General features: G+C 39.1%; 1 protein-coding gene across 1 annotated transcript in view; it reads left to right on the top strand.

The window, feature by feature from the left end:
* Positions 1-15,307, top strand: part of HOMER1 (homer scaffold protein 1) — an 86,278-nt gene extending 70,971 nt beyond the window's left edge. The window contains exons 7-9 of the mRNA XM_015653126.2: positions 4,810-4,920; positions 6,514-6,594; positions 12,237-15,307. Of these exons, the coding sequence (XP_015508612.1) occupies positions 4,810-4,920; positions 6,514-6,594; positions 12,237-12,425 (381 nt within the window). The 3' untranslated portion in view covers positions 12,426-15,307. The remainder of the gene's footprint in view (positions 1-4,809; positions 4,921-6,513; positions 6,595-12,236) is intronic.
* Positions 15,308-23,553: the final 8,246 nt, after the last annotated feature.

Consider the following 23,553-nt stretch of genomic DNA (forward strand, 5'->3'; position numbering starts at 1 on the left):
CAGCAGCTGAACATGAGCCAGGCTGTGCCCAGGTGGCCAAGAAGGCCAATGGCATCCTGGCCTGGCTCAGCAATAGTGTGGCCAGCAGGAGCAGGGCAGGGATTGTCCTGGGCAGTGGTGGGGCCACACCTCGAATGCTGTGTCCAGCTCTGGACCCCTCATGATAGAAGCTCATTTTGGTGCTGGAATGAGTCCAGAGAAGGAAAAAGGAGCTGGTGACAGGTCTGGAGCACAAGTCCTGTGAGGAGCAACTGAGGCAGCTGGAGGTGTTTAGCCTGCAGAAGAGGAGACTCAGAGGGTACTTTATCGTTCTCTACAACTGCCTGAAAGGAGGCTATAGGTGGGGGTTGGTCTCTTTGCCCAAATAACAAGCAAGAGAACCAGAGGAAATGGCGTTGAGTTGTGCAAGTTTTAGTTTAGTTAGCAGGAAAACTTTCTTCACAGAAGGGGTTGTCAAGCATTGGCATAGGCTGTCCAGGGAAGTAATGTAGTCACCATATTTGGAGGTGTTTGAGAGGCATGTAGATGTGGTTCTTGGAGACATGGCTTAGTGGTCCAGTTAGCAGTGCTGGGTTAGCTGTTAGACTCAATGATCTTAAGGGTCTTCTCCAACCTGAATTATTCTAGAGAATAATTGTGCAATGGATTCTGTGTTTTAGATGGATTCTGTGTTCTAATCTGTTTTGTCTTTCTGTAGGAGTTGGAATAAATTCTGTATGTAGTTAAAAAGGAAATTCATTGTCTGTTGGTACTGAATTGTACAATTCATCTCAAGAAAGTGGTTTGAAAAAACGAATCCAGCTGGAGCAAACACAGCACAGAATCATTTAGTCAATAATTGCTTGGGGCAGGTTACCATTCAAAATATTTGTGTCATTCCCACTACTTTGCTTCTGTCTACCTGAAGTCTCTGCTTGCAAAGTAATTTTCTGTCATCAGGATTTTCTTAAGAGTCTTTCCAGTTTTGCTTTTCAGTTTCAGAAGTTTTGGGCAGCCACTGTCTTAAGCTCACACCGAAGTTGTTACTCCTTGTTGTGTTATGTGGCTTGAAGCCTCACTCCTCCAGTCTTCCCAGCAGCCCAGTGTGCTAGTTCTCTGCTGCAATGAAAACCTCTTCCTGGAATCCTACTGCATTTATAGGTTGTTGGACCTAGACGAAAATTTCCAGAAAGCTCTAGAATGGCCTCTGATAGGAGGGTCTAGGCTCTATACCACAAGAAGTTGCCTTGCTGTCCTACTTCAGTGGATGTATTTCACTCTGAAGTAGGCAGTAAAGTGTAATGCCATCCACATGCTAGAAGAGTTTGCACACTGAATAGTCACTAAAAAGCCTTTTCAGAATATTTTCCTTGCATGCAATCCTTACCTGGATGATAAATACAAAGTAAAGAAACAGAGTCTAAGAAAAGTACCTTTTCTGTTTTTTAGTCTCAAACACGAAGCCAGAGCTATCGACATTTCCAGATATGCAAGTCAGTGCGGTCTTATGGTAGCACAATAGCAGGACTTTGTTTAGGCAGTTACTGTTCAAAGACTGTTCTTTCAGTCTGAATTCTGTATTCAAAATGAGGTGTAATCACAGGTACATTGCTAGATACTGCTGTGCAAGGATTTGAAGGATTGATTGAGCCTTGCTTTTAAACCTGAAACACTGAATAAGGAGGTGTCCCTCATAATAGCCTGTGGGAGGGTCAGGATAAAGAACTTTAACTTCCTTTTATGCCCCCTCCTGTGCATAATGCATAACCAGTTACTTGTAATGATTTTTGGACCACTGGTCATGAGAAAATTAAGTGCAATTTGAAACAAGAAGCAGAACAAGTAAATGCTATCCAGATTTTTGCCTAGAGCTTTATCTTTTGTTATTTCTGTTTTCAATTGCATATTCTTTATATCACATAATTTTCCAGTCCATCTTACTCTACAGATCTTTTTGAAAGGGTCACAATATGTTTTTCTTCTTTATAGGTACATTCAAGAAGATAAAAACATGAAGATATTTGACATCTTTTCAGATCTCTGTAGGAATCAGCATTTAAATAAAACTGATTAAATTAACTCAGTTTTTTTATTGAGTTTTTTTCTTTTTCTTCCCAACTTACTTAATTTTCTATCACAGCAAACAAAACAGTTGAACATTATTTTCTTGCATAATCAGTAAGAGATGGAGGTTTGCCCAGAGAAAAGCTGGACTAGAGTAAGACATCACAGCCCTTTCAGTGCTGGTAATTAATTGTCCTTCTGAGTGCAGTTTCCTCTGTTGGGAAGGTTTATGGGAGCACAGCCTGTTCTGTTTAAGAATAATCTTCTGTGTTTGCTTAAGCAATTTCAAGAAGTGTGTTGAGTTAGTGTGGACCAGAGTGTACTTGGGAGTATTCATGTGAGCTGTGCACCTGGCAGGGCTGCTGCAGGAGATGTTTTTAACTAGCAATAATAGATGCAACTAGAACAGTAACATTTCATCCAACAGTTTGATTCTGAGGTTGCACGAATACTTACATCCTCTCTATGTGTACCACCCAAGAGGAAATCATATGGAGAACAGTGGGAGTCCACGTGCTTCCTTAGTCACAGGATGAGAGACCTCTGCAGGCTTGCTTCAACACATGAGGTTCTACAACAGAGGTAGTTTGGGGACTGGGCTTACTTTTGTCTCCAGCTGAGGTTTTGTGTGAATGAGCATTCTGTGATATGGCTTGGTAAGGGCCATGAGTCTTGCTGAGTGCAACAGCTTTAAAAGAGATATTGTCTTCTTGGAAGTTAATATTCAACATCTCAGCAGGAAAGCTTGGAAGTGTTTGAGAAGTTAAACTTCAAAAGGGCTGAAGGTGAAAGGGGTGAATGATTTTGACAATTCCAGCAAAACTTAGGAAGGAACTAGAGCTCTTCATAAACCTGCAATGTCAGAACTGTCACAGTTTTGCTTGATAGTGAAGTATTCTTGACTGGGCAAGACCCCGAGCAAGCAAATGTGACCTCAAAATTGGCCCTATTTTGAGCAGGAGGCCTTGACCAGATGACCACCAGTCCCTTTCCAGCCTAAATTTCTCTGTGCCATTCTGATTCTTGCTCTCTCTAGATGCTAGGCCAGACACTGTGTGGACATAGGTTTGTCCTCATCAGTGTGTTCCAATTCTTGTTTGTGGAATTTTGGTGGTGACCACTGAGTATTACGATAATCTAAATGCAGGTATATATGTGTTATTGAGAAAATCATCTAAGACACCAGTTGTAATATTCAGTGGCACATAAAACTAAGTGAATTACTGTTCCTTTTTGTCATGAGCACTAGTATTCCTTTTGGGAAAATACCGGCAAATAAGAAAGTTCTTTGGGGTGGACAGGACATGTTGCATTACCAGCTATCCTACTTCCTCATTCCTTTCACCCCCTTCCAAGAATTTCTTCTAATCTCAGTTCTCTCCATTATAAACCTCATGTGCAAAAATGTCTTTAGCTTTTCAGCAGAATAACCTAGATTCATCATGGCTACTGTGAAGGAGAGGTTTGTGGCCTGTGATACAGAAAGAAGTTGTTTTAATTTCCTTGTATTTCATCTTGACTTCCCTTGGACTTGACTCAGTAATCTACCTTTTGAGCCTACAAGTAGTTTAGAGTCTGAAATTACTGCTATAACAGTGGCTTTGTTAGCTTGGGGACATTAGTGCTAGAGAGCAACAACCTTGATTCCCTGAGATGTTATTTTACCTAAGAAATAAAATTGTCTTGGAAAATGTCTGCCCTCTGTCTAATGGCTACCTCTCCAATAATGTTAAATTGAGTGTTAAAGGTTTTTGTTGCAGAATTAACTAGCACTTTGTTCAAAGGAGTTTCTGGGACAAATTTGTAGGTACAGGTGCAGGTCTGTTGAAAAAAATATATTAGAATTGACAGGCTCATAACTTCTGGGGAAACAATTGTTATTAGATTTTAGTTATTAAACAAAGATGTTTTAGTGCACACATCCAGGCAGACATGGGTGTGAGAGTTCCCTAATATTCTAACCTGTAATGAGAGAGGTACCTGAACAGAGACTTTTCTGTGTGGACTCTAGCTGCATGGATTTTGTTTCTTTGTTACAGAAGCAAAACATAAGCAGTTTTTTGAAACAGTTTATCTGTGAGTGGCAGAATATTAGCATCCTTTTGATTATAAAATAAAACAAAAGTGCATACCACTGCCAGATATCTTAACTGATCCAAGGGCAGATGGAGCATGCTTGCTGTCTGCTAATGAAAGGAGAACTGAGCAAATCCAAATTGTGACATTAGCTGTTGCCTTTGTGACTAAGAGATGAGCTCCATTACTAGGGAAAGTTAGAAGCTGTCAGCTGTACTTTGGTGGCTGAGTGTCTGCTATTACACTGTTGATGCCGAGTCAGAAAGTGATGCTGTGAAATGTTAATTGGCTTTCTAGGAAGTGTGTGAACATTGTGGCTTTGTAAGGTGGTAGAACATGAAAAAGTGTCAGATGGAGAGGTTAGTTAGACAGACATATCTGTGTTTAGTCATCAAGTGGTAATTGAGAACTTTCTTAAAACTTTCAATAATTAGCATAAGTTTTAATTAGTGTTCTTTTCAGCCTGTAACGATTTTTTTTGTTTGTTTCCAGGAATTCATAACAACCACTTACATAACAATATATTATGGAATGTTATGCTAACTTTGCAAGAACACCTTCACCATTTTAATCAACAGGAGTCATCCAGAAGTTTGGGTGTATTTCAAAGGCAGCTATTTATGCAAAGAAGTAATAGTACCTTGAATATATTGAAACTAATTCTGTATGTGTTTCTTCTACTTATTTCAGGTGACTGAGCTAGAGTGTGTGAGCAGTCAAGCCAATGCAGTCCACACACATAAAACAGAATTAAACCAGACAATACAGGAATTAGAGTCTACACTGAAGAAAAAAGAAGAGGTACCTGCAACATTTATTTTTGGCTTTTCTATTACATCGTTTCTAAAGCCTTTCAATATTAAGCTTGTGATGACTGCTAGATACTGAATTATTTAATATAAATGTTACAAAGTAAATTCTTTTTCAACTTCTTTGAAATCGTTAGTATTTTTCATTTATATAATTACATCAGTCCAATATAGAGCTGGGTATCTGGGTAGCAACAAAAAAAGTATCTTGCTTTCCAATTTGCTTTCACCAAACATCTCTGCAAAAGTAAGTCATAAGTGTTTTCCACAGGGCAATCATCACACTGATGCAGTCCAGATTGCCTTAGAGAGGAAGCTGTGTTAGGCATGCTTTCTTTTTTTCTGGAGAATAGGGTTTGAAACAAGTAATAGATCAATGCCTTTGTCCAGCCAGTTTATCTTTCAGGCTCTGTTGATAAAGCTGACCTTCATGGTCCGTAAGATCAGCAATTTCCTTAAACACATGCCAAGCCCCCAGCCTGAAACTTGGTATTTATTGTGCCATGTGCCTTGGTCTGGACCAGCAGCAAGTAAATAAAAAAGAATTGGAGTAACACCTGCATTGGCATAGGTCCCAAAAGAAAGCATATCTGTGCCATGGAAGGACCAAGAATCACCCGTTTATGGATGGAAAAAGGAGATGGAAGCAGCTGCATAGGAGGATTGGAATGTGTGCATGGAGGGGCAGTGAGCCTTCCCTCAGTGCCATGAGGTGTTTCCAAGGAGGATGCAGGAGAGGCACAGTCATCCCAGAATATCCTCTCCAAATGGAACAAAGTCTTTTCCAAACTCCCTCTTACTTAATAGATTAGGCTCAGCTTAGTGATGTTTCCCATTTTGTTGGTCAATCACTTTAGAATTATGCTGGGCTGTTGGCTGCAGAGTAATCTTGCCAAAAGGAGTTCTGGGAGGAGAATATGTCTGTCTGGAGAAGAGTACTTAATAGTTTTAAGTTTGATACCATTTAGTTTCATTAACTCTTTCTATTCTTGTCTCCTGAATGTAAGCTAAGACCAGGTTTCTCTTCTCTTCGTTATTTCAGCTATATTTCTTATTTTTATACCTTATTCTAATTGCTAAGTTAAATATGCCATTTCTTTTAATATTCTCTTTTTACAGAAATTGATCATAACAGACAGTTGTTTTGGTGTTCAGCCCTGCTGCTGGTGACATAATAAGCAGTTTACATTTGAAAATTGGATTCTTTTTTCTTGAAAAAAAGGAGAACAGTAGATTCTAATAGAATTTAAAGTATAAATTTGTTTTTTTAATTAAAAGGGACCTTAATTTTTCAGGCAAGAATTATTTCATATCTCTTTGAGGGAAAAAGAAAACTTGGACTTCTATAAAAGAAAATGCTTGTGTCTATTGCTGCTCAATCACAATGGAGTTGCTGTTTTGGGACTGTGATTCAGTAGTATTGGGAGCAGGGCTTACACTTCATGTTATCTGATGGGTAGTAGCCAACTGCCAGTTTTGATATTGTTGCACTGACTTGCTCAGAAGAAGAAGCACCAGCCAGATTACAAGCACTGAGGCCAAGCCAGGTAACACATTGCTAGCAAGGTTGTTTCTTCTCCCTTAGGAAATAGAAGGATTGAAACAAGAAATTGAAAATGCCAGAGAGCTCCAGGCACAGAGGGATTCTCTGACCCAGAAGTTACAGGTGAGCTACAGTGCATCATCTTCATTTAGAGAAAAAGGAAAAATTATCAGCAAGTGGGCAGTTCACATGTGCAACTTGTGCTATATTCACTGAATGTATCAGATGAATGTGTAAGTTAGACTGCCCTGAATGTGCTGGGTTGGGATGACTAGGAATTTGTATAAAAATTTCTACCTGCTCTAAATTGCTATTTTTATATGAGGAAACAAACCACATTGTTTTTATGACTCCACAGAGTACTCTCAGGTTAGCAAACATCCTTCACTGATACATGTCCTGGACAGTTCTGGTTTCATTTTCACAGTAGCATCTTCCCATAATTTTTGCACGCCGCTGAAGCTGTCTGTCTATGTATCATCAGCCTGGGATGAGTTTGTGTTCAGCTTTTAAACAAGCCTCGAAAAAGTAAGGGTTAAAGTGCTTTTGTGTAGTATAGGCTTTAAAAACACATTTTCTTTGTTTTCTTGGAATTATTTAGAAACATTGTTCTTTTATTGTTTTTCAGTGGTTGTTTCTTACTCTGTGTAATGTCAGATACCTGAGGCTGATGGATTTGATGTTCTCTCATTATATCCTCCCTTGCTCCATCTCAGCTCTTGCCTGTCCATCACTGCACTGACCAGCCAGCACATAGCCACATTCCTTGTCACACCTGCCTCTGGAACAAGGCTGACCAAAGGCATGGGTGAAATACACTCTGGTTTCAGCCTTTAGAGTTTTAAAAGAACTGGAAACTCAGGCATTAAATAGCTCCAATCCTAAAGTGCTGAAAGAGGATCCTTTCTGTTCTATGGCTTAGCATATGTTGAAAGCAAGCCCCATCAGGTCACAGCCACAGCATAAAAATCATTAGGCAAGTATTCTTTGAAATTCATGACATGAACTGGAACCTCTATGAATCAAATTTTAACCTACAGAATAAACCACTAAAGATCAAAATTAGTTTATTCATTTTTCCCCATTCTTACGTCAACTTGTTTGCACAAAGTATGTTATTACTTTGAGCAGTGTTTAAAGAGTATTTTGAGTATACCTGACCTTGTCTGTTGCAAAAATTGTTGCTGGCTTTAGGCTAAAAGTACAAGTTTTCATCTGAAAAGGCATTTATGTGAGAGACTAAAAAGAGACATTATAACAAGAGCTGGAAATCATTCTAGCAGTATCAAATGCAGTAATTTTATTGTAAGAGCATATGAAAAGAAACAGTGAGCCAGGAATTAACCATCCTTAGCAAGCAGGATTATGAGACTAGTAAGAGATGAAACATCAGGAAATGGTAAATTTGTATTAAAATTTTACCTTATAAAGTCAGTAGTTCCATTTTGGTATATTTTTGTATAAGTGATTGAGAGCAGCCTTGCAGAGAAGGACTTGGGGGTGATGGTAGATGAAAAATTCAATGCTAACCAGCAGTGTGTGCTCCCAGCCCAGAGAGCCAAACGTGTCCTGGGCTGCATCCAGAGCAGCGTGGGCAGCAGGGCCAGGGAGGGGCTTCTGCCCCTCTGCTCTGCTCTGCTGAGACCCCACCTGCAGGGCTGTATCAGCTCTGGAAGGACCTGCTGGAGTGAGCCCAGAGGAGGCCAGGAAGCTGATAAGAGGACTGGAGCACCACTCCTATGAAGGTAGCTGAGGAAGTTGGGGCTGTTCAGCCTGGAGAAGAGAAGGTTGTGTGGAGACCTCATAACAACTTCTCAGTATCTCAAAGTGGCCTATAGGGGAGCCAGAGAGGGACTGTTCATCAGGAATTGCAGTGATAGGACAAGGAATAATATCTTCATATTCATTAATTCATGGAAGAATGTAGGTTCAGATTAGATACTGGTGTGAAATTCTGTACAGTGATGGTGGTGAGGCACTGCTTCAGGTTACCTGAAAATGTTATGAATGCCCCATCCCTCGGAAGTGTCTGAGGCTAGGTTGCTTTGAGCAACCTTATCTAATGGAGAGGGTTCCTGGCCAAGACAAAGGGTTTAAACCCTTTGTTGAATTGTTTTAAGGTCCCTTCTAACCTAATCCGTTTTATGATTCTGTGATTGTCTCATCACCAAATGGATGTATTTTGTATACATGTCCTTATGTCACATTGTAAGTGATCTATGTCTGGAAATGGTTCTATACATTTCTATTCAAGTATATTTAAAGAATCACTTAGGATCTGAGTGAAAAGGTGCCTTTATTAAGCTTAAACTTAATTACTGCCCTGATGTTGCCCAGGAAAACGATCTTGAGTCTGTGCTTTGCTGTTATTGTCCTGCTTTGATTATACTGGTGTTCTCTGAGCCATTTCACCCTACATCTGTCACATCATCTGCTATGGCTTCACACTGTCTCATATATGTTCACTTACCTGACTCATCATTTATTTTAAGAGTGATTTCTCTCCAGTGCTTGTATCTGTTTCTCTCACTCTTTGTTCTTGTGCTTTATTTTTCCCTCATGTGTTTTGCAAGTAGATTATGTAACTTTAAAATATTTTGGTAAAAACCTTCTATGAAAAATGCTATACAAAGAAATTAGTATTTCGAGGTGTATTGCATTTCTGATACACGCATATCAGGAATTAATTAGATAACAATCATTGGCAAACTAGTGAAGAACAATATGTTATTACTGTGAAGGTTAAGTATCGGGGTCCTTTATAATAATTCCATTAGTAACGTAGAGAAGTCATATGTGAGTCATGATCAGTGTGACTCTCACAGTAGGTCAGAATATCTTTATTAAGATGGCTGATTCCTAAATATAGCTGTTGTGTATGGTTTGAATATTTTATTCCAATACTTGCACTGAAAACATATTTGCATCTTTCTGCAAAAGATTGTAACAGTGCAAACAACAAACATAACTAGTAATGATTTATTTATTCTGTAAGAGAAAACACTATGAGAAATTATTTCATCTGATGAAAGAAGAGCTTGAAAAAACCTATGGTAAAAAGACCAAGTGCTAAACACATTCTGCAAAGCACCTGAATGTACCAAAGAGTCAATTTATTGTTGGATGAGATCAGCTGTAAAGGGAAATGGCAAAGCTAGGGGAATAGATTACATTACATGTAATCTATCTCTTCCAATCTAGAAGCAAGTTTTGAGGTTGACTGATTTGAAACAGATAATTGCATATGAGCTAGACATGTACTTACAATGCAATAATATTGCAAAAAGCATTGATACTAATTTAGGGTAAATATGCTTAAAGATCAAATGTAAATTTAAGAAGCAGCATTTTCCAGAAATGAAAAACAACAGCTTCTGGCATATTTCGTTAAAAATGTCTGAGAAGGGCTTGAAAGGTGTTCTTCAGTGCTAAATAACAGGCCAACAGAATGCTCTATTTAGGCCCAGATATCACAATGTAAAGCCATGTAACTATCTATAGGTTTTTCCCAAAGTGGTCTATTTCATTACTGGCTTGCCTGTTTACAGGAATTGATTATCTCTGAGGTAAGAGCAGTGGCAAGGAGACTTCCTAGAGCACACAAATTTGGTGATTGGAAGAGAAGCAATGACAGGATGGGCAAATATTTAAAAACAGCAGTCAGTTTTCTAAAGAAAGGACTGCGTCACTCTGGCAAAGCTGAGAGGACCTTGAATTTCACTTTTATGTTGTATACTGCAATCACTTGACCCTCAGAGGGTCTTGAACCTGGACAATCACTACACCAGTAGTACTTGTTAGTACTTGGCTTGGAAGGCAGGAGTAGACACAATGAAGGAGAGCCTTTGCATGGTATGACTGGGTTATAACCAGTTGTCTTCTTCGTTTGTGGCAGCAGGGGGGAGCTATTCACTACATAAGCATGTATGATGTTATTTATGTTTTACAAGTGCTCTATCCAGCTAGCTTCTTTTAGTACTTTGGCAACTAAATTATTCAGTGCTAAACAAATTAATTCTTCTCTTGATCCTGGCAATAAGGGGTAATTTGTGCTCTCAGGTGTGCCAGCTGGTGCCCAAAACTCCACAGTATTTTATTTGTCCATTTGCAAACAAGGTAAGGGAGTAAATAAGGGAGGTCTTTAGTTTGGCTGGGAGGTAACCCTTCACTCCACAAGCGGCCACACCTATGAGGCAGTGAATGTCCTGATGTTCTGTCTTCTCCAGCTGCACCACTGCTGGGGGTCCAGAGCTCTCCCCTGCTGCACAGGCTGGAAGCTGAAACTGTGCACTGGCCACATCACCCCATCTCTCCTCTGGCCAGGGGTGCAGTGCTCAATTGGTGCTGCTAGCAAACCCCTCACAAGTGGATACCTTTCTCAGGCCATGGACTTTGACACAGGGCCACCATTACATACCTGTTGCTCTTGAGTGACCCAATATGTTTTCAGGTTGTTTGTTATGGTTAGCTGAGATCTTTCCAATGTAAACATGGATATATTTCTTAGCCTTGAGGGAGAGTGAAGAATCACACCAAAACCAGTGAGAGAGTTGGAGAGCTGAAAGAGGAGTTGCTCATGCTGCGACCATTGGCTGCTGCCAAATCTCCCTTCCTCTTTGTAAAACTAGTTTTAGTAAAATCTCAGAGGAGGCCAGTTAAAGCTTTGTGACACAAAGCCACTGTAAAGGGAGGAGGTGTTGAAAAACATGTTACCATACATAAATATGAATTCACTATACACTTTTCTAGAGATGTCTGCACAGGTTGTATGGTGTACTAAACACACTGTCTCTGTGCTGCCTTCGAAAGGAATTCTGTAACTGAAATTACAAAATTTAGCATGAATTTATGAGTTGTGCAATGAATAGAACAAAGAACAATATGCTATTCCAGACCTAGGTGACTGTTACATTTGTGATTTGATTGAACACAGGGCACCTGGCTTGCACAGGGCAGAGCAGTTGGCACCACCCCCCATCAGGTGCAAGCTGGACCTGCAAGGAGTCCCAGGGGCTGACACCAAGGGCTTCTCCTTGTGAGTGAGAGCTGAGCTTGCTCAGGGTTAGGCCCCCTGGGCTGTGTCCAGCACGCCACCACTTCATCTTTCCCCACTGCACGGGAATGGCATGCCTGTTCAGCAGTGGTGGCTGTCCCATTGTCCCTGCTCCACAGGTGGGTGCTGTGCAGTGAGGCACGATGTGCAGCTCGCACCTCCTGCTTGACATTTGTTACAGTCACCTTGACATCCACTGTGGCGGTGTGCTCCTGTCTTAATTTTCAGAGTGCAAAGCCTGTAATGTGAGATGGGAATAAGGTGGTGCTCCTCTGTCTCTAGAGCAGTGTTCTGAACGGGTTTTGCCATGAGAACTTTTGATGGAGAACCATGTCCTTGAGTAATTAATAGAGTCTAAATCAGGGCATGATTGAACATAAGTAAACTCTGAAAATATGTTTTCACTAGGCAGTACACTTCTGAATGACAGAAGTGATAACACACCTGAATGAGTGTATTATTTGTTTACTGACTAAAGTTCGTCCCTCTCCAGATATTTCCACCCTTCACATAATTATGGGAAAATGGAGAAAGTGGCAGTACATATGCAATTGTAGTATCAATTCAGGTTCTGGTTTTGACTTAGTGAAAACTGTAAAGGTTTACAAATTATTTTAAAAAGCAATTGACAAAGCACATAAGTACCAACAGGAGGTTAGACTGCTTTCTGTTTGCAGACAACACATTAACATGTTGTGTATTTTCTCTGAAGGAAGTAGAAATTCGAAACAAAGACCTGGAAGGACAGCTGTCTGATCTAGAGCAACGTCTGGAGAAAAGTCAGAATGAGCAAGAAGCTTTTCGCAATAACTTGAAGACACTTTTAGAAATTCTTGATGGAAAAATATTTGAACTAACAGAATTACGAGATAATTTGGCCAAGCTAATAGAGTGTAGTTAAAGAAAATGGGATTTCAGTGCCAATCAGCTTAAAGATGCACTGTCTCTCTTCATAGGACTGTGTTGGGCTCTGCATCAAAGTTGCACAAAATTAGAAAATGCTCCTCTGAGAGGGATTGTTTTAAATTTGACTTGTAATTCAATGTAAAATTTAAAACTCAGCTTGTAGCCAGTTGAATTAAAAAATACAAAAAAGCCCCCTTGAATTACAAATTACCTCCTTTTACGTTATTGGCCACAGATAACTTGAAAGATATTAACAATAATTGAATGCAATCCTTTTCTAATTATATAGCAGTGTCCCAGGACACACTCCATTATGTGAGATACAATATAAGTTATTGGCTGTTTTATTTAAGGTATTTAAATGCTGTGTTTTGTGCAAGAACTTAGTGATGACAGCCCTGTATTTTGTTGTTCTTAATAATTTCTCAGGATATGCTGCACTGTGGAGAAGCAGTGCCGGAACAAATTTATTCTTGCCAGGAATGAGAGAGAGTTGCATCTTTAATTGAAACAAATTTACTACTACTGCTTGTATAAACTTCTTCCTTTTTGGTTTTTTGGGGTTGGTTGACTGGTTGGTTTTTTGTTTTTTTTTAAGAGCTATACATATATACTGGAAGATACTGTATTTCTTTATGGAGCTTCGGTGTTCTACGATATTGTCCAATGTAAGGTTTAGTTTTTCATATGAATTCCATGTAATCACAGTGAGATGGTATCTTCCACTTAACTAAATTTTGAAGCCAACCAGTGATAGAAGGTGAGTCCCACAAAAAAAAGCCCAAACCCCCCTGAGAATTTTAAACATAAATTTAAGATTTTAAATTTGACCTGCACAGATAACAAGGAATGGCCAGTCATTTGTTTTCTGGCCTTGATACTTGTATTGAATGTTCAATTTGCTGTTAACCTGTTCTGCAGGAGACTTTTTCAGAATGTGACATGACGTAGATGTTCTGTGAATAATGGCTTATGGGGAGCATTGTTCTGTTACAGATTCATTAAGGGCACAGAGGTATCACAAGAGATTGTTCATACACTGAACGTGTCTAGCCAAAAAGGCTGTTTCTTGAAATTTTGTTGTCATAGCAAATTGAACTGAAGACATGTTTACTCTTTTATGGGTCTTCATATCACATCTTTATCAAAACTACACCAGGCAATATTCTGAACTGTTAACCAAGTGTTTAAAAACAGGACATTGAATTGAATTATCCTCAGTAAGCAGGTTTTAAAGTTGTTTTGATGTAATTTTAACAGACTTTTAGCAAACACACATTTCTTTATATAATAGATTTATTTAAAAAACCCAACTCTTTGAAAGGTAAGCCAATTGTCATGTGTCTTGCATCACAGTGCATTCTTGCCATAAATTGCTTGTAATGCTGAAGAGGGCTTTTTTAAAATGTATGAATGAGTGTCAGACCTCAGATTTGAAAGATGCACGAACCTTTGTTTGCTCCCCAAATTAATTTGAATGTTAAACATGAAATCTAGCTGCTTATTAAATTTGTAGAAGACAGTTTTCTTCACTTAGAGACTGATATTCAAAACTAGAAAAGATAAGTTTGTTTTCATGTATGTACTGTGTGTATATACCATATAATACACACAGGTTGTCATTTATATTGGAAAGACATGCTTTATTTCTAAAATACCTTTTTGTTTTCCCTTAACTGGTGATTTATCAGGTCTCCCCTGACTAGTCAGGGAAGTGGCTTAGGTTAAATGCTAAAACTGTCATGTATTATATGGTATGTAATATACACAATGTTTACGCTTTCTCCATATTTTTTAGGGTATTTTCTCACATTTATTAAAGGGGTGGGGGGAGCTTGTTTCATTGTGCTACTGGTTGAAAACTTTGTGGTGAGCTACATGTTAATCATTCAGGGGATTTTAGATAGTGATGTGTATATCTTCATCAGGTCCATATGAGCAGATACAGCCAGTTTTTAATTTTCCTGGGGATATTTGGGCCTGATTCTCCTGTCACTTGTGCTGCTGTAAACCAGATGTGTCCTTGATGTGATGTCAGCAACATTCCGTTGGCATAACATCCATGGAAGTGCAAGGAGAATTTGGCCTGTTAATGCTCAGTGGACATAATAAGGATGAAGAAAGAATAAAAAAACATAATGATGGAATAAATGTAATATTATTTTTAATGATATTATTATTGACATTTTTAAAGATATGATGTCATATGTGTGGGGAAAATAGTGGACAGAAATATTTCCACTTAAATTTTGTGAATATGTGTGGTACATGAGCATTTCTATGTATAAGTACACACACATATGTATATACAGAACATGGAAAAATTTAGATGTGCACATTTTTAATATTTTCCTATTGAAATTAAATTTAAAATTGGAAATTGATATTTGAGAATTTCTTTTTCTCATAGAATAGATAAGCTTCATTTCTTTTTTTAAAATAATACAATTACCGAGGGCTGCACCTTTGAATTCCCAAATAGTTGCCAAACATAAATATGGGATGAGGTGGACATACGTGCACATATAAATAAAATCCTATGTCTAAGACTATTTTTAATGCTTATGTACAGTAGGCAAGTATTTAGCAATTGTGATCTAAAGTTCATACCTAGGTGGCTATACCTACTGTAGCCTCTTCATTTCTGTTTTAAGGTAAAGGTTTTCCCATTTGAATTGTTACTGTCCCAGAGACAAGTACTGTACATTGTATCTATCTTTAATGAAACTATGGGAATATGTAAACAAGAAAACAGTGTTCAGTACTGTAGCCTGAAAACATGACCATGAACTTGCACTGGAGGGGAGAGCAGTCACTTTGTGTATAATTTGTTACATGGCAACTACAGTCTTGGAAAAACATAAAAAAAAAAAAAAAGCCAACAAAAGAATTACCATAAGCCTCACAGAAATACAGAAATAGGGNATAAATGAAGAGAATGGGAAAAAAAAGGTCTAACTGAGACACACTAGCCTAGACATGAACAGATCATTCTATTCCTTAGGGAAGAAAGCCAGTGTTTAAACTTAATATTCTGCTTGTAATTTAATGGAAAAACATAAAAAAAAAAAAAAAAAACCAAAAAAGAATTACCATAAGCCTCACAGAAATACAGAAATAGGGAAAAAAAAAAAAAAAAAAAAAAAAGAGTGAGAGAAAAAAGAAATCAAACCCACAGTTTTTTATTTTGAAATACACTTGCTATTCTCTGGAGAATGTAGTACTCTTTTTTTTTTTTTTTCCCTTAAATCTTTTTCAAGTATGTGCAAGTGATAGCAGCAGCTACCTTAATCTTTCAGGTGCTACTGGATTTTGCATTAGTGTGTTATGTTGTGAAATCCTGACTTTGACATAAAAGGCTTTTGTAAGTATATCCCCGTCTGGATAGCTAGTTTTTGGAGTGTATTGTTCATAATCCATATGCCTCAATGATCCAGAAATTGCATTTTTCTATGTGGACAAAGTAAAACATGTGAATTAAACTGTCCATTATAGACTGGAAGTTCCTTTTCCTGGCCAATATATCCAGGAAAGAGGAAAAGAAAATGAACTGATAATGCAGAAATGCGGTTATAAGTTCTCTAAGAAAATACATTTTCAGGTAAATAAATAAATAAATAAATAAATAAATAAAGGGCTAAACAAGTTGTTACACAAATAAGTATCATTTAACGCTATCGGTGGCATTCCCAGGATAATTCCTTTAAAGAAAACCCTAGAATTAACAATGCATCAATTAAAGATTAATATTTTGGGACATGTCTTTTCAGTTGTCAGTTGTGAAAGGTTTCTGATTTCTGCTCATTTTTCTACCAGTTGGGGATTAACCTCAGGTTTGCTCTCAATAAGAGGCTAAACCCCATTTCATTCTGTCATCTTAGATATTCTGTACTGAAGTGGCTGCTGAACAGCTCTCTGTGAACACTGCATTCAAAAGTCAAAATCAAAGCTATTTTTCAGAAATATTGCATGGAGAGAGGAATGGAAAACTGTTGCAGACCTTAATCTCTGCAGAGATGCAGAGATCACTAAAAGCACGTAACTTGGTTAATTGCAAAAACCTTAAGGCCAAAGATAGATCTAATTAGATATTAGATCTGGATATCAGAAGACAGTTAAAAAATACCATCAAGAAATTCTATCCCAATATGCGAGTTCAGTCTCAGTCTCTGAACATGACAGTTAAGTGCACACCTATACATTGGGGTTTCTTTTTCAGAAAATGGACCTGACTCTGCTAAGCAATGTTCAAACTGTCTTGTTTACATTTTCTTAGTAATGCTGCATTTGTGCACTACCTCTGAACAGTGCTAAGCAGAGACAGTATCACGGAATAACACACATTATTAGAAATCTCTGGTTTTGCTTAGCAGCCTTAGTTCCTCGTTTTACTCCACTTACTTCAGACAAGATGGATGAATTTTCCCTGTTTTGTTAAATGTTTTGGAACAGTGAGCAGAGTTTTGTGTTAGATCCCAGAGTCAGTTCAGCTCATGTCCACTCTTCTGGTCATGCCTAGCCAGATAGCATGTGTGAGTCTAAATGTCATAATACCTCTAGACACTATAGACAAAAGTGGGTTTTCACACCATAAGGAGTCTCACAGCTTGCCCGCCACAACCTCTCAGGGACCTGTAGCGGCCAGTTCTACTTCTGCACTGCTGGCAGCTCATCATAGGACCAAAGAAACACAATATACCTACTTTCCCCCTCATTGCTGGGTCTTGCATAAGCAGAGCTCAGATGCAACAATATTATCTGGCAACCGTTAGTATTTTCAGATAAAGGTATTGGAAGGAAAGTAGCTATCAAAAGTGTTTTAAATTCGGGGTGGGTGGGGAAAACACAGATTTCAAAAAGATTCCCTAGTGTGGAACCCTTGTGTAGCTGTAAAATAGGTGAGAATGACTTGCAAATGGAATACAAACCACTTGAAAGGATCACACTTTCCTTAGGTGCTCACATCATGCTGACATTGAGCACACCTGGCTTGCCCCAAAACTACACTCTTGATTGCTAGAGGCTTCCCAAGGTCAGCACTTGGGGGTATGTTTCATGAACACAGCTGTAATCCTGACAGTCTGCAAATCCCAGGTCCTTTCAGTCTTTTATCGTCATGACTAGAGGTTTGATACCAGTATTAGCCATTGGTGCTCCCTGTTTTCTGCTGCCATCAGTTCCTATCACTTGTGATGTTTGTGTAATGAAATTCTGAGCTGGGTTTGGGGATTTTTCTTTCTTTTAACTTGGAAGTAGTTTCCAACCTTGTTCCTTGCTTTGGGGATTCTCATCTGCTGTCATCCAAGCCTCATCTCACTGCATGGATCCAGCAGTGTGTCAGCTGCTTTTACTTCCATTAGATTGAGAATAGCAACATAGACATTTTCTTGGAAGAGAACTTGCATTTCTGTGACTGTGGTAATTCTTGAAGAAGAAGGATTTTTTCCCAGTAGATCAAGAAGGAGGGCAGAACTAAAGGACCTTCACAAACAATACCATGCATCCAGGTGCTAAGGGGAGAGGAAGAGCTACACTGATCAGGTATGTGTAAATATAATCTGTGTGTATAGATTTCCTCCTGTTGAATTAAATATGGTCATGCAGATACTTGCAGAGAGGGAAAAAGACCTTTGAAATTCTCTGAGTCTGGCTTGTATTTTGTTAAATCATCAGTGGAATTGTCTCTAAACAAAACAAAATAAATGTGAAGCAAAATGACCTTGTACTTGCCTGCAGGAGAAAGATCCTAGCCCTTACCTGTGGATGGAAATTTAAACATTAAATCTACTTTCTCCACATCTGAATACATCATTATTTTTATAATTCCAGCAGTTTTGTTTCTCAGGAATCTGCAGCAATGGGAACCAGAAATCTTATCAGTGTAAAGTACAGCTCTCTTTGACTTTCACTTAGTGAGAGGAGCCATGTTAGAAGTATGTAGCTGAGTGCCACAAGCAGTATTTCATGTGAGCATCCTGCATCTAGTCCCTAGCCTCACTGCTACACCCTGCCAGCTGCACCTGCTGTCTGTCCCAGAAGCAGCCCAGGAGGGCTTGCTTCTTTTTTTCAGAAGCGGCTGCATCAAAACTGTAGCTGTTGTTACGAGTCTGGAGCCCTTTTGCTCCAGAGCATTTTGCACATTCAGAGTTTTGCTTGCAGGGGGAGAAAAGAGGAAATTTTGTTCTGTGTATCTTAAAGAAGCAGAGTAATGTGTTGATTTGATATAAGCTGCTTTTCCCCATCTCTTTGAAAAGAAATTATGAGAGCTTTATTTGAGATGGTTATTGTTACCATTTGAATCTACCAATCAAAACTTTCATTATCCTCTCTTTCTTGCATTTTTTCTTTTGTTCTGTGTTCTATTCTCTTGCATAGCATGGAACAACCAAACATGTTTACAGTCAATATAAGCCCTAAACTGCTTATGAAATGAGAAAATACTCGGCGTCAAGCTCACCTGACCGGGACATCAGTAACCCAAAAAATCCCCAAAACCCACTCACACAAAAGATACCTGTGGGCATGAGGTGCTATGGTTGTGCATGAACATTTCAGCCTCAGTGAGGAAGCATCGGGGATCTTCTAAACAAGCATTACTGAGGCATGCTACTAGGAAGTACCTTGCATCAGAGCTGTCTAAAAGACAGCAATGCAAGTATTTTCAGAAGATAAGAGTTTTCATGCTCTTCACCAATAATGATGTCTGTACTGCGCAAATAGAAAATACCTGTAAGGCACATGTAACTCCTCAAGTCAAAATGCAAAAATGTGTTAGGATTGGCACCAAAAGTTCCCATCAAGCTAGAGGACTTCTGTTTCTGCTAGGATAGGTGACACGTCTTCTGCAAATAAGTAATAGCTACATTGGAAATCTCCATGAGAGAACGAGTACAAAGATGAGACTGGTTCTTCTGTACCCGAGTCAGGCTGGGAAATCCAGCTGTGGGACTTGGTCTGGATTAGCAGGTTGGGCAGGTGGCAAACAGTGCTGTCATTTCAGAGGGGTCTAAAGGAATTTTGACACTTGGGCCAAATTGCAGTGTTGAAGCTGTGACAAAGACATAGGTATCTAAAATCTAGAAGGGAATAAGGCCTCACAGATCACAGCATTGGTCATCTCCGTGACTGAGCAAGGAACCGCACTGGAACTGCTGGTGTGTCCAAACACAGAATCACCTCTCTAAACTTGGGAATGAGGATGGTTCACCTATGGGCTAAGAACAGATTCAGCTCACCAATAGGTGCCAGGTGGCTGTGAAATTTGCCACATTTCAAGTCTCTCTTTTGACAGGCTGCACCAGAAGACGGGGCCACTACTACAGGCAGTGGTAAACTGACCTCTATGGCCCTCACCAGCACAGTGCTGGGTCTTAGCATAAATGCTGGCTTGCAGGTGCTTGGAAAATAGTTAGCTGGTTACAGTGGCATGTCAAGGGATCAGGCCTTCATCAGCTGGAAGATCTAGAAAGATTTAAGTCAAGAAATTCTAATTTACAGTGTTTCAGGGTAAGTTTTTTATACTGAGACTTCAGAGCTTGCTACTGCAATGACGTGCTGATGGGTTAACAGAAGACACTGCAGTGTCCTCTTGGGGAACAAGAGGGAACTTCTTCTGGGAAGGGAGCAGAAGCTAAAGCTTGCATTCAATCACTTAGCCAAACGGGTACTACTGACAGTACCAAGCGCTTCCTTATTCAGAAGCATCCCTGTAACCTTGAGCATCCACCAAGACTGCAGCAAATTCATTCATCTGGGCCTCAAAAGGCAGGGATTCTTTAGTTATCTCAGGCAGCTAGTGGCTGGGAGCAGAACCTGGGTTTGTCCCAGATGGCTGACAGTGAAGTCTCAACAAACGCTGTCTGGGACATGAAGTTTCTGTTTAAAGCTCCTTACTGCAAATAAGAGATTAAAAGCTGAATACTTGAAGAGGGTTGGGGGTTTCTGCAAAATGGGACATAGCACTAACTTAGAAAAGTAACTGCTTTTGAGTATTTAAATATAATACATGTTATTTTGTACACAAATTAAGCAAAGCATGCCCTGGTTGGCAATGTGTGGTTCACGTTTCCCCTGAATACATAGCCCAAGTAGACACTTTTTTTGTTGTTGTTTTAAGAGTGACAGACTTGATCTCCTAAACAGAGATTTGCTTTAACTAATGCAACCTTTGACTGAGAACAATTTCTGTACTCCTCTGATCTTTTCCCAGAATGGCTTAAAGAGAGTAGGCACCCTCCCAAGTATCACTCAGGTTTTTGTGACCCTGTCTGCTGGCCATAGTCATTGATGGAATGGTGCATGAACAAACAGACCTTGCAAAACCTTCCAACAGCACTGACTCAATGAATTTGACTTAGAGCTGAGTGACAGAGCAAGGTATGGGTATGTCAGGGGACACACAAAACACTGTTGCAAAGTGGGGGAAATAAATTTGCTCCTACAGTGGTGCTGGGCAGGAGGAAAAGAAAGAACCTTATGTTTCAACTTACTTTGCTATTAAGAAAAGCCTTTTCAGCAGCAGAAATCTTTAGGAAAACATTACAGGAATGAGAAAAACACATGTATGCCATCAACATAAGTATAGGATGTGGGATTTTTTTAAAAATACTCTAATACTCTAAATATTATTTTATAATGACAATTCAAGACTTTTTTTTTTTTTTTAAGATGTCATTAGAAACAAAGAGCAGTGTGCAATGGTTTCCCTGTCAAACTATTTTCACGGGCCTTTATCCCCTCCAACAGTCATTTTACTCACAGCAAGTGCATGTAGGAGGAAAATGGACATCCTTTTATGGTACTTCAAAAGAAGTTGATTCATAAATGTCTGTTACGGTGTTTAAATTGTGCTTTTAACATGCATGGCAGTTTGAGCATGCACTGATGACTTTGTATGATAAGAACTCAGTTACATTCTTACTGATACTGAATGGGATTAAAATAAAGTACTGAGGAAGAAAAAGTATAGTTAATATAAGTGCTTTGTATGAATTGCATGATTCTTCAATCTTCCTTATTCCTGTGACTTTTAAACAATACTGTACAGAGGGAATGTGATGCTAATCAGAAAAGTTGTTAAGATGAAAGAACGAAGTAAACAGTGACTTTTCTTGGAAAGACTGTGAATGTGCTTAATCTTATGTAAGCAATGTGGGGTGTAGTGAGACATCTCAGAGAAGTCACGAAGTCTGCTGCATTCCATGGTGAGGAAAGAGTGACAAGCAATACAGATGATTTGCCTGTGGCACAAGTATCCCCAACAAACATCCCACTGACAGCACAAAACTACAGTAGGAATAAAGGGGTAAGACAGCAACAGTGTGAATGTGAATATAACTTTTGTTTTGGTTTAGGTTCTTTTTTTCCCAAAGTTTTGGTTGATTAACAATGAACAAACCCCAGCAACACAGGCAGTAGCTTTAACAGCACAGAAAGTAATCTGTGCCTGTTTTTATCCACCAGCTCTTCCTGTGGAGGCAACAGTTCAAGGGAGATGTGCTGTCTTTGAGCTGATGAAAATCTGGACAGCGAGCATGACTGTGGTGAAGATTTGCACAAAGTTTAGACAAAATAATAGAGACTGAGAATCTTAGTGCAAAGGGGGAAAGGGCAGAAAGGCTGCTCCGTGGGATCAGTTCTGCAGGATGGAGAGTTGGACAGAGACTTGCAGCACTTCTGTATGCAAGGTAGGTTACATGGTGATGATGCTGTAGATTCTTGGCAACACCTCTGGGATGGTCTTGTGCTGAAGACCAGTTTGTGTAAGCGAAGTGATGCTTGTAACAGTTAAATGGCTGACATGGTACATCTAAGGTTTAAGACGGACATTATAACCTTCCTTTACCAATGGCAAAAACACAGTGGCACAACTCTGTACCAGTAGATTTAGACAGTGATATGTGATGTGAACATAAAGCTCCAGCTGTGGTAGTGGCAGTCATGTACTGATGGCTTACTGATTCCAAGATTCAGAGATACTGTGACAGTCCAGGATTCCTCTAAGCTCCTTCCTATGGCAGGAAGAATGAAGCCTATAAAATGGGCCTCTCCCTGCAATAGAAAGCAGCAGTAAGAACTGTTGAAAAAAGAAACAGTTCATAAGTTTTGGAAAACCTGATCTGTCAAACACACCTTCCATTTTTACTTCTTTCCCTTGTACCTACTACCTCTGTTGAGCATTAAGAAGAGGAACAGACAAGCCCTGCATGTATCAGTAGTTCCCCTATTTCAGAGGCTCTGTGGCCCACTGAGTATTTATTTACAATGTACCTTTGATCTACATCTGATATGTAATGAACAGGAAAAAGAAATAAATTATGGTTCCACATATCTTTAATCTTCTGTGTTGTACAAACAAGAGATTCTGCATGGCATACCACCACCTTTCAAGTCTGCCTACAGATATATTTATTCACTCATCTGCAACCTGATGCATACATGAAATTCACTTCCAACCTATATGCAAACTGTAGAGAATTCTAAAATAACATCTACTTATCTACTGAAGCCAGTGCCAAGCAAAACCAGCTGACAGAGCAAAACTGTGCAGGCACCCATGTAATGGTCACACACTGCCAGAGCTTTAGGAACAAACCTCAGACACAAATGCAACTCTCTTCTCTGTTAAGTCAGCAACGATCAAAGAACTGATTACTTCAAACCACATTTACTACTTGTTCTACGTGTTCTGCCATAACCCAAAGTTAAGAATCATTATTACCTGGCACAAAAAACAACACTAGGAAACCAAAGCCAGACAGGCTTTGAATTTTGTGTAAGACATGTTGCAATGCAGATTTGCACTGTAAATACAAAGTCAGTTTCTTGTTGCTCTTAGAAATGTCCTTTTTATTGTTTTCTAAGTATTGTAATGACATTTAAAAATTCCTGTCCCAGAAATACAGCTTTTAGGTTTCCTCATGTTAAGGAACCAGATAGAAATAGAACCTTTCTGCACTCCACGAAAAACACAGAAGCAAAAGGGAAAAGAGAGACAATATAAAGATACTGCTTTTGCAAGATTTATGTCTACATAATAACACAAAAAGGCTAGAGGAATAAAAGGAAGAATTTAACCACAGACATCTAGGAACTGTAGTTAGGGACATGGTAAGTGTAATAAG

The sequence above is a fragment of the Parus major genome, chromosome Z, assembly GCF_001522545.3.
Source record: "Parus major isolate Abel chromosome Z, Parus_major1.1, whole genome shotgun sequence".
Taxonomy (NCBI): domain Eukaryota; kingdom Metazoa; phylum Chordata; class Aves; order Passeriformes; family Paridae; genus Parus; species Parus major.